We start from the raw sequence: 10,956 nt of genomic DNA on the forward strand, positions 1-10,956 counted from the left end.
ATGGTGGCATACTTTGGGTCATTTTTGAATGAATGAGCTCAGCTGGGCTATTACTAGAATACCTAAATCTGGAGACCTATCCATTTTATTTTTGAAGTGGAGTCTTACTCTGTTGCCAGGCTGGAATGCAATGGCGTGATCTTGGCTCACTGCAACCTCCAACTCCCAGGTTCAAACAATTCTCCTGCCTCAGCCTCCCGAGTAGTTGGGATTATAGGCACCTGCCACCAAGCCCAGCTAAAGTTTGTATTTTTTGTAGAGACAGGGTTTCACCATGTTGGTCAGGCTGGTCTTGATCTCCTGACCTCATGATCCCCCCTGCTTCGGCCTCCCAAAGTGCTGGCATTACAGATGTGAGTCACTGTGCCCGGCTGAGACCTATCCGTTTTAATTCTAAGTAACATCCTTGTATTATTTCTTTGATAATTTTTCTCCCTTTTCTTCCTCTTATCTCTAGAACTCCTATTCGTTGGATATTCATTCTCTGATCTTATTGTCTGTGTTATTTTGGAGGTTTTATGGGGCTAATAGAAAAAGCACCTTTGTTTTTCCTCTTAAGTTTGAAATCCATTGAGAATCAAGACACAGTAGAGACATGAGTGGATATCAAGATGTTGGCATAATTGCTGATAAGCAACAAGGAGGATTTGATTTAAAATATTAGATCAAAATACCTTGAGTTAAGCAGATGCTTTCACCCAGGCACAGGCAGAGTTGGGCAAAGCAGGAGCAGTTCTATGTGGCAGGCAGAGAGTAGAATACAAGGCGTGCTCCTTGTGGGCAGAAAGATACCAAAGGGAGCACCCCCCAAGGGGCGGAGCCAAGCATGCCAATCAGTCAGTCTCCTCCCCTGAGGAGGAGTGGGTTAAGAAGGGGAGTCTGTGCTGGGCGTGGTGGCTGATGCCTGTAATCCCAGAACTTTGGGAGGCCAAGGAGGGCAAATCACCTGAGGTCGGGAGTTTGAGACCAGCCTGGCCAACATGGGGATACCCCCATCTCTACTAAAAATACAAAAATTAGCTGGGTGTGGTGGAGTGTGCCTGTAACTCAGGAGGCTGACGCAGGGGAATCGCTTGAACTCAGGAGGCGGAGGTTGCAGTGAGCCGAGATTGCACCATTGCACTCCAGCCTGGGCAGCAAGGGGGAAACTCGGTCTCCAAAAAAAAAAAAAAAAAAAAAAAAAAAAAAAAAGGTTGGGGGGAGTCTGGAGATTGTGTAGAGTTTCCCTAGTGGGAAATATATTCGATAGCCTGAGACCAGAGAAAAAAATTTCTTCCAATTTAACTGTTTTATCATTAAAAAAAATCTATGGCTTTTTTTTTTCCTGGAAGATTTTCTAAATTTTATATTTCATAGCATTATTCATTTTTTGGAGTTAACAATATATATACTTTTAATTTTCAAAAGGTCTCGTTTTCTGAACAAGTAGAACATACAGGAAATTCTGGCTTATCAACAAAGTGAATTCAGGAAAGCCCATAGAAAAACGGGTAAAGGGTATGAAAAGGTAATTCATGCAAGAGGAAACCCAAATGATTAATAAATCGATGAAGATATGTTCAAACCCACTGTTAGCCAGAAATGCAAAATAAAAGAACAAGATATGGCATCAGCTTGGCAACAACTGGGATGTTAATAACATCAAGTGACAAAGCCGAAAAGAGAACCCTCATCTACTGCTGGTGGGAACGTGGACTGGCAGAGTCATTCTGGAAAACAGTCTGGCAGCCCGCAGTGGAATTAGGTATGCTAATACTCTGACCCAGCAATACCATTCTTAGCTCCCTCCCTCCCTCCTTCCCTCCCTCCCTTCCATTCTTCTCTTTGTCTTTCTCTCCCTCTTTCCTTTCTCTCTTTCTTTCTCTCTTTCTTTTCTTTTCTTTCTTCTCTCCCTTCCCTTCCTTTCTTTCTCTCTCTTTCTCTTCCTTTTCTTTTCTTTTTTGGGTCCTGCTGTTGCCCAGGCTGGAATGCTGTTGTGTGATCACAGTCCCCTGTGGCCTTGAGCTCCTGGCCTCAAGTGATCCTCCCCACTCCAACTTCCCAAGGTGTTGGGATTACAGGCATGAGCCACCACACCTGACCTGGATACAGTTTCCAGAGAGATTCTCACCCAGGTGCACATGGGAACACGATGAGGACATTAGTCATAGTGTTAATTGCGGTAGTTGTTTGCAACAACCCAGATTCATCATTAGGGGAAATAAAGTATGATAGCTACACACCCCTATTTCTCTCTCTTTCTTTTTTTTTTTTTTTGAGATGGAGTTTTTCCTCTTGTCACCTAGGCTGGAGTGCAATGGCATGATCTTGGCTCACTGCAACCTCCACCTCCCGGATTCAAGTGATTCTCCCGTCTCTACCTCCCAATAGCTGGGACTATAGGCACCTGGCACCACGCCCAGCTAAGTTTTGTATTTTTGGTAGAGATGGATTTGGCCAGGCTGGTCTTGAACTCCTGACTCCAGGTGATCTGCCCACCTCGGCCCTATAAAGGGCTGGGATTACAGGTGTGAGCCACTGTGCCCGGCCTATTTTCCCCTCTTAACTCCATTTCGCTTTTCCAGTTTCTCTACCCACCTGGGCCTCCACCTAGAGCAAGTTGCCTCATCTCTCCGAGGCTCCACTTCCTCCCCTGTGAAATGGGAATAATGAAAGTCCCTGCCTCATCGAGGCGTGTGATACATGAGAAAACACCTTGGAGAATTTAGGGCAGTGTCAGTGTTTGTGTTGCCTGGGCCGGGCTCTCTGAAGTTGGATTCCTCCTGCTGCAGGGAGAACTGTTTTTCTGCAAAGCCCCTTTCTCCTCCTGCTGCAGCTTCTAGATTTGAGGGACTTTACTCCCCAGGAGAGTGAAGTGAGCTGGGCTGGAACTGAGAGTCTGGTGGCCGAGCCCACAGGAAGCTGGGGTCTGTGGCTCAGATGCAGGATTGGGCAAGAGCAGAGAACTGGTTCCTGGGATCCTGGTCAGGGATATTTGGAGACACCCACAGTTCCGGGAAATTCAGAGGCAGGAAGTGAAAGGGGGAGGGAGAGAGGGAAAATAGAAAACTGTACCCCAGTTCCTCCTGGCCTGTCACCCCTTCCAAATGGTGCAGTGAGTGAGGTGACTGGTGTGTAGAGGTGAGGAGGGCAGCCCAGGGGACCCCCTTCTCTGGGGATAAGAACAGAGATGGCCCTGTCCCCTGCCCCCACTCTCCAGGTGAGTTACAGCTGTGTTTCCTCCTGTGTTTACTGTCCAAAGTCCCAGGCCAGGAGGTCCCAGGTTAGAGCTGGGACACCCAGACATTCGGGTGCAGGCCTTGCCCGGACCAGCCCCTCCTCCACTCTCCTTCTCCTCCTTGAGTGCCACCTGCCCCAGTTCTCCTGGCTTTAACCCCTCCTTACCCAAGGCCAGGGCTGCCTGTGGGAACCAGGTGTCTGCTCTCCACACCTTTAGCAGGTAACTGAGGCTGGGGAGGCAGCTGGGACGGGGGTGTTTGGGAACAAGGAGAACTTGGTTCAGGGGCGGTGAGGACCCTGCGGGAAACTGCTGGGTGGTCTGGTCCATGAGTGTGTGGAGAGGTCTCCTGGCCAGGTCAAGGCCCCAGTGGTCTCCTGAGAAGGGACAGGAACCAGCAGGATTTCAAACTTCAGCCCAAACCGCCTGCCAACCTCAGATCCAACCCAGGCCACCACCCCACCCCTCAGTCCCTGCCCTCCATCCCAGCATCCGCCTCCACGTGAATCTGCACCTCTGCCCCAGCCCCCAGAGCAACTCCAGTCCAGTCTAGCTCCAGCCCGGGCCCATCATGGCCAAGGACTTCCAAGACATCCAGCAGCTGAGCTCGGAGGAAAATGACCATCCCTTCCAGCGAGGTGAGGGGCCAGGCACTCACGGGCTGAATCCCAGGAGAGAACATCCATTTTGGAAAGGCAAGTGTGCAGTTTCTGCGGCGTTACTCCACTCTGTCGCGGCTCATGATGGCTCTGGCCCTTTGAGGTCTCTGCCGCATCCACTCTGAACAGGGACTGAGGCGGGCCCAACACCCCTGCTTGCCCCCGACCTCACCTTCCTTTCTACACCAGGACCCCAGGAAAGGTGTGTGCCCAGAGGTGTGGGGGGATCTGGAAGATAACCTGCTGCCCTTCTCCCAACCCAAGAACACATGTGCCCGGTGTGTGCATGTGCACGTATGTGCATATGAGGAGTGCAGATTCAGCTAGGACTCTGTGTGTGTGTGTATCTTGTGCATGTGTGAGCGTGCATATGTTGTGTGTGTGTTGTATGTTGTGTATGTTCTGTGAGTATATGTGTTGTGTGAATGTATATTGTGTGTATATTGTGTGTGTGTGTATGTGTGATTTTGTGTGTGTTGTGTGTGATTTTGTGTGTGTGTGTGTGTGTGTGTGTGTGTTTGTAGAGGTGGGGTGAGTTGGGGGAAATAGGCACAGAGAGATCCTAGAAGCTTCCTGCTCCCCCCGTCTCCCAAGACCCCTTCTCTGGATCCTTCTCTAGTAAATCTCGACTGAAAGACTTAGGTGTCTTGGAAATGTTTTTTTAGATGGGAGTATTGTGGCAGGATCATAGCTCACTGCAGCCTCAAACTCCTGGGTTCAAGCCATCCTCCCACCTCAGCCTCCCAAGTAGCTAGGACTACAGGTGTGCACCACTGTGCCCAGCTAATTAAAATTTTTTCTAGAGATGGGGTCTTGCTGTGTTGCCCAGGCTGGTGGGAAAAGACTTTAAGGTGAGGAAGAGATCTGAGCAGTTCTAGGCAGAAGGCAAGAGCCAGGGATGGAGGAGTGTCAGGTGTGTGGGTACGGGTGGCGGAGCCAGGTTCCATGGAGGCAGGAGGGGCAGGGGCTTGGAGCTTACGAAGGGGATTGGTTAGCTGGGCTGGGAGGAGGGGCTCCTCATTCCTAAGGCTGGCGAACCAACTGAGGGAGGGCTGGTGCTGGGCTGGGCAGGGCAGGGCAGGGCAGGGGACAGGAGGGATAGGTGGTGCTTCCCAGGACCACTCGGGAACAGCAGCAGCATCTCCTCTCCCTATAGTGGACTGGCAGGACCTCCCACCAGGCAGGGGCCCCAAGGCAGAGGCCCTGTCAGCCTCACTCTCCTCTGCAACTCCAGTGTCCGCACGGCGCCCAGTACATAGTGAACACTCAGAAAGCATATTGGATGCTGCCGAGTCTTCTGAGGGTGAGAGAATTTAGAGTTTGAGCAGGAGGCTTGGAGAGAGGCCAGGATTTCTGAAGTTAATGGGAGCGCGAGCTCACTCTGATGGACTGAGAGACACCAGTGAGGGGCCTGTCTGAAGGGCTGTGGCCAAGTCCCTGCGTTTCTCTCCAGCAGCCTGGGTGGTGGGGGCTAGGGGAATGTCGTCATATGAGCTGAAAAAGGTGAAGGGCTGTGGGAGTCACTTTCAGGGGCAGTGTCTGACTCAGGACAGCGACCTGGGGAGGAAGATTCTGGGCCCCTGACTCAGTCTCCCCAGTATGTGGTGGTGCTGGGCAGGGTGACAGAAATGAGAAGACAGGGTAGTCCACAGTCAGTGTCCAAGGCCAAGAAGAGCAGGCGTTCTGTTTGCGGGTGGATGCTGCAAAGCCAGGAGCTCGGGGCTGGGGGCACTGGCGTTGAACTGGAGGCAGCAGAGGGGGAGCCCAGCTCTGTGTGCAGGAGGACGTGAGTGCGCAAGTGTACGTGTGTGGGTGTGTCAGAAGTTGTGTGCATGTGTGTGGGAGGGCGTATGAATGTGTGTATTAGCATATGTGTGCACATGTGAGTGTGTACAAGAGAACCTGTGTTCATGAGTGTGTGCAAATGTGTGTTTTTGAGTGAAGCAAGAATGTGTGTGTGAGGGTATGTGAATGTGTGTGTGTGTTTGTGAGGGTATTTGAATGTGTGTGTGTGAGTTTGTGAGGGTATGTGAGCGTGTGTGTGTGAGTATGAGGGTATGTGAATTGTGTGTGTTTGTGAGGGTATGTGAGCATGTGTGTGAATTTATGAGCATATGTGAATTGTGTGTGTGTGTTTGTGAGGGTGTGTGTGAGTTTATGAGGGTATGTGTGTGTGTGTGGGCATGTGAGTGTGTGTCAGTTTGTGAGGGTATGTGAATGTGTGAGTTTGTGAGAATATGTGAATGTGTATGTGAGTGTGTGTGAGTTTGTGAGGGTATATGTGTGAGTGTGTGTATGTTTGTGAGTGTGTATGTGTTTGTGAGGGTATGTGAGTGTGTGTGAGTGTGTGTGTTTGTGAGGGTGTGTGTGTGAGGGTATGTGAATGTGTGTGAGTGTGTTTGTGAGGGTGTGTGTGTGAGGGTATGTGAATGTGTGTGTTTGTGAGGGTGTGTGAGTTTGTGAGGGTATGTGAATGTGTGTGTGTCAGTTTATGAGGGTATGTGAGTGTGTGTGTGTGAGGGTGTGTGTGGGTCTGTGAATGTGTATGAGCTTGTGAGGATATGTGAATGTGTCTGAGTTTGTGAGAGTATGTGAGTGTGTGAGTGTGTGTTTGTGAGGGTATGTGGGTGTGTTTGTGAGGGTATGTGAGTGTGTGTGTGTGTGAGTTTGTGAGGGTATGTGGGTGTGTGTGTTTGTGAGGGTATGTGAGTGTGAGTATCTGAGTGTGAGTGTGTGTTTGTGAGGGTGAGTGTGTGTGTGTTTGTGAGGGTTTGTGTGTGTGTGTGTTTGTGAGGGTATGTGGGTGTGTGTGAGTTTGTGAGGGTATGTGAGTGTGTGTGAGTTTGTGAGGGTATGTGAGTGTGTGTGTGTGAGTTTGTGAGGGTATGTGGGTGTGTGTGAGTTTGTGAGGGTATGTGAGTGTGTGAGTGAGTTTGTGAGGTATGTGGGTGTGTGTGAGTTTGTGAGGGTGTGTGTGTGTGAGTTTTTGAGGGTGTGTGTGTGTTTGTGAGGGTATGTGGGTGTGTGTGTTTGTGAGGGTATGTGGGTGTGTTTGTGAGGGTATGTGAGTGTGTGTATTTGTGAGGGTATGTGAGTGTGTGTGAGGGTATGTGAGTGTGTGAGTGTGAGTTTGTGAGGGTATGTGGGTATGTGTGTTTGTGAGGGTATGTGAGTGTGTGAGTGTATCTGAGTGTGACTGTGTGTGTGAGGGTGAGTGTGTGTGTGAGTTTTTGAGGGTATGTGTGTGTGTTTGTGAGGGTACATGAATGTGTGTGTGTGTTTGTGAGGTATCTGAGTGTGTGTGTGTGTTTGTGAGGGTACGTGAGAGTGTGTGTGTGTTTGTGAGGGTATGTGAGTTTGTGAGGGTATGTGTGTGAGTGTGTGTGTTTGTGAGGATATATGAATGTGTGTGTGTTTGTGAGGGTGTGTGTGTGTGTTTGTGAGGATATGTGAATGTGTATGTGAGTTCGTGAGGATGTGTGTGTGAGTGTGTGTGTGAGGGTATGTGAATGTGTGTGTGTGAGTTTGTGAGTGTGTGTGTTTGTGAGAGTGTGTGTGTGAGTTTGTGAGGGTATGTGGGTGTGTGTGTTTGTGAGAGTGTGTGAGTGTGTGTGTTTGTGAGGGTATGTGGGTGTGTGTGTTTGTGAGGGTATGTGAGTGTGTGAGTGTGTGTTTGTGAGGGTATGTGAGTGTGTGAGTGTGAGTTTGTGAGGGTATGTGGGTGTGTGTGTTTGTGAGGGTGTGTGTGTGAGTATCTGAGTGTGAGTGTGTGTGAGTTTGTGAGGGTTAGTGTGTGTGTGAGTTTTTGAGGGTATGTGTGTGTGTGAGTTTGTGAGGGTATGTGGGTGTGTGTGAGTTTGTGATGGTATGTGTGTGTGTTTGTGAGGGTATGTGAGTGTGAGTGTGTGTGAGTTTGTGAGGGTAGTGAACGTGTGGGTGAGTGCTGTCAGGGTGTGGATGGATCAAGGGGCGGGCGCAGTACCTGTGAGACAGCCTCTGGCTGAGGGGAGCAAATTCAGAGTGGAATGAAGTCTCTGGGGGAGTGAGGGCAGAGACCACTGGGGAGGAGGCCTTGAGTGGTGGGGATGAGGACAACAGATGGGCCTGGAGGGCTGTCCTTGGAGAGTGGGCTATGGTGGAGTGACCAGACTTCAGAATCTCAATGGAATTTGGGGAGGGGAGGGATCGTTCCAGTATGGATTTTAGTAAGAACACAGGACCCAGCTTCTGGAGTCTCCAATCTGAGGGGACAGGGGCCTTAGAAGAGCTGAGACTAAGGCCCGAGGTGATCTGGAGGCCTCTGCCACTGGCTGGATGGGAGGAAGAGCATTCACAGATCCCCTTCTCTGGACATGTGCCTAGGCAGGGATGGGTCTGTCCCAGCCCCCTGTGTCTCCCAGTCCCCCAGCTCCAGGACCGGGGCTTTGCACACAGCTGATGTGAATATTCTGTGTAATGAGCATGGGTGTGTGCACCTGGGTAGCTTCGTGTGTATGTTTGAACATGGCAATATGGGTGCGAGAGTGTAAGAGTGTGTGTGTGTGTGTGTGTGCGCGCGCGCAATACTCAAATGCTGGGGTCAAGGCCCGTGATAACTCCCCCATGGCCCCAACCAATCTCCCCACCCAGGTTGTGCCTCCTCAGGCTTCGGGGCCCTGCCTTTACCCTCTGACTCCCGGTGCCCTGGCTGCCGGCTCCTGATGCCCCTCTCCCACAGGGCCACCTCCTGCCCAGCTCCTGCCACAGCGTCTCTGCTCCACAGTCCGCTTCAGTCTGCTTGCCCTGGGCTTCAACATCCTGCTGCTGGTGGTGATCTGTGTGGTTGGGTCCCAAAGTGAGGGTCACAGGGGCCAGCAGGGATGGGCAAACAGTGGGGGAAGAGACACAGGCAGTGGTGGGCAGTGATGGGGGTAATGGGAGGGGAAGGGATGGAGGTGGGTCGAATGTGGGGGCCGTGAGGGGCTGGTAACATGGACAGTGATGGGGACACAGCCCCTCTCCTTTGTCCTGCCCCCGCTGCCACCTGACAAGGTGCACGGCTGCAAGCAGAGCTGCGGACCCTGGAGGAAGCTTTCAGCAACTTTTCCTCAAGCACCCTGATGGAGATCTATGCTCTCGGCACCCACGGTGAGGGGATGGATGACTGGGCTCTCGTTTATCTGCACAGGTTTGCTGGGCTCAGTGCAGAGTGTGCGTCAGGGCTGTGTTGGGTGCTGCGGGGTGCAGGCTGGGCAGGGCATCGAGGGGCCCTGGAGGATGTAGAAGAGGGAGGCCGGTGGGGACGGAGGAGGTTAGTGCCAGGTGGAGAGGTTGGACCTGTGACATCTGGAGGCCAGGAAGGCACCACATCTTGGGGCTGTGAGCAGATGGAGTGTGGTGGGAGCCCATCGGAGGGACAGGCAGATAAGGGGTGTCCAGAGAGGTGGGGAGGGGCCCGGCCACGCAGGCGAGCCATGATGACAGAGCGAGGCTTTGTTTTGAGAAAATGGGAACCTATTGAGGGGATTTAGGCAGGAGAGTGGCCTGAGCCACTGCGGCAGTGCAGGGAGCTTGGGCAGGGTCGCGGAGGCCAGGAGGTGGACACCTGCAACGCCCAGGATGAGGTGCTAGCCCCTGATGCCCCAGGAGCATGAGGACGGAGAGGGCTGAGCAGGGAAACTCTTGGCTTTCCACTTTCAGGAGGCAGCGTGGGTGACAAGATAACATCTCTGGGAGCCAAGCTGGAGAAACAGAAGCAGGACCTGAAAGCAGGTCAGAGCCTCCTGGGTTGTGTATGCATGTGCATGCATGTGTACGTGTGCGGTGTGTGTGTAGTGTGTGCATGTGTGTGTCTGTCTCCATACGCTTGGGGTGGTGTGTCATGGATGCATGTGTAGTGTGTATATGTGTGTGTTGTGTGTGTGCATGTGTGGTGTCGTGTGATGGGTCCGTATGGTATGATGTATGTGTGTGTTTGCATGTGATGTGTGTGGTGCATCTCTTGGTGTGTTTGTGTGTGTGATGGATCTGTGTGGGGTGGTGTTTGTATCTGTGTGTGTGTATGTGTGGTGTATGTATGTGTGTGTGATGGATCTGTGTGTGGGGTGGTGTATGTGTGTATCTATGTGTGTGTGTGGTGTATGTATGAGTGTGTGATGGATCTGTGTGTGGGGTGTTATATGTGTGTATCTGTGTGTGTGTGTGTGTGTGTGTGGTGTATGTATGTGTGTGTGATGGATCTGTGTGTGGGGTGGTGTATGTGTGTATCTGTGCGTGTGTGTGTGTGGTGTATGTATGTGTGTGTGATGGGTCTGTGTGGTGTGGTATCTGTAGTGTGTATGGTGTTTGTGTGTGTGGTATGGTGTGTATGGTTTGATGTGTGTGGTGTGTGAATGTATGTGTGTGTGGTATGTCTCTATGTGGGGGTGTGTGCACATATGTGTGGTGGGTATATGTGTTGATATGATGTGTCTGTGTGTGCATGTGGGGTGGGGTGGGGTGGTGTATATGTGAGTGTATGTATGTGGTCTGGGTGGCCTGAATGTGTGTGTGATGAGTCTGTGTGATCTGTGTGATATATGTATCTGTGGTGTGTTTGTGTGGTATGGTGTGTGTCGTGGTGTGTGTGGGGTGTGATGTGGTATGATTTAGGCATGGTATATGTTTCTGTGGTGTGTGGTGTGGTCTGGGCATGGCATAAGTGTCTGTGTGGTATGGTGTGGTGCGGTGTGGTCTATGCATGGTAGAGTCTGTGTGGTGTGTGGTGTGGTGTGGTGTGGTGAGGTGTGGTCTATGCATGGTAGAGTCTGTGTGGTGTGTGGTGTGGTGCGGTGTGGTCTGTGCATGGTAGAGTCTGTGTGGTGTGTGGTGTGGTCTGGGCATGGTATACGTGTCTGTGGTGTGGTGTGCGGTGTGGTCTATGCATGGTAGAGTCTCTGTGGTGTGTGGCGTGGTGTGGTGCGGTGTGGTCTATGCATGGTAGAGTCTGTGTGGTGTGTGGTGTGGCATGGTGCGGTGTGGCCTATGCATGGTAGAGTCTGTGTGGTGTGTGGCGTGGTGTGGCGTGGTGCGGTGTGGTCTATGCATGGTAGAGTCTGTGTG

General features: G+C 51.5%; 1 protein-coding gene and 1 long non-coding RNA gene across 9 annotated transcripts in view; both read left to right on the forward strand.

The window, feature by feature from the left end:
* The window catches only part of LOC108306613, a 14,082-nt gene extending 11,125 nt beyond the window's left edge, over nt 1-2,957 (forward strand). Inside the window, exons 2-3 of one of the 2 annotated variants that reach the window (XR_001826207.2) lie at nt 1,408-1,744; nt 2,816-2,957. This is a non-coding gene — a long non-coding RNA (uncharacterized LOC108306613). The remainder of the gene's footprint in view (nt 1-1,407; nt 1,745-2,815) is intronic. The other variant, XR_001826208.2, reaches the window with a different exon arrangement.
* Nucleotides 2,958-3,237: 280 nt separating this feature from the next.
* The window catches only part of ASGR2 (asialoglycoprotein receptor 2), a 12,605-nt gene continuing 4,886 nt past the window's right edge, over nt 3,238-10,956 (forward strand). For 2 of the 7 annotated variants that reach the window (XM_017531710.2, XM_037739680.1), the window contains exons 1-5: nt 3,238-3,439; nt 3,743-3,912; nt 8,594-8,710; nt 8,908-9,003; nt 9,556-9,627. In XM_017531710.2, coding sequence (XP_017387199.1) covers nt 3,789-3,912; nt 8,594-8,710; nt 8,908-9,003; nt 9,556-9,627 — 409 coding nt within the window. In that variant the 5' untranslated portion in view covers nt 3,238-3,439; nt 3,743-3,788. Of the gene's footprint in view, nt 3,440-3,656; nt 3,913-8,593; nt 8,711-8,907; nt 9,004-9,555; nt 9,644-10,956 lie in introns of all 7 variants that reach the window. The other 5 variants (XM_017531713.2, XM_017531716.2, XM_017531712.2 and 2 more) reach the window with 5 other exon arrangements.

Source organism: Cebus imitator, unplaced genomic scaffold (assembly GCF_001604975.1).
Source record: "Cebus imitator isolate Cc_AM_T3 unplaced genomic scaffold, Cebus_imitator-1.0 Scaffold72, whole genome shotgun sequence".
NCBI lineage: Eukaryota > Metazoa > Chordata > Mammalia > Primates > Cebidae > Cebus > Cebus imitator.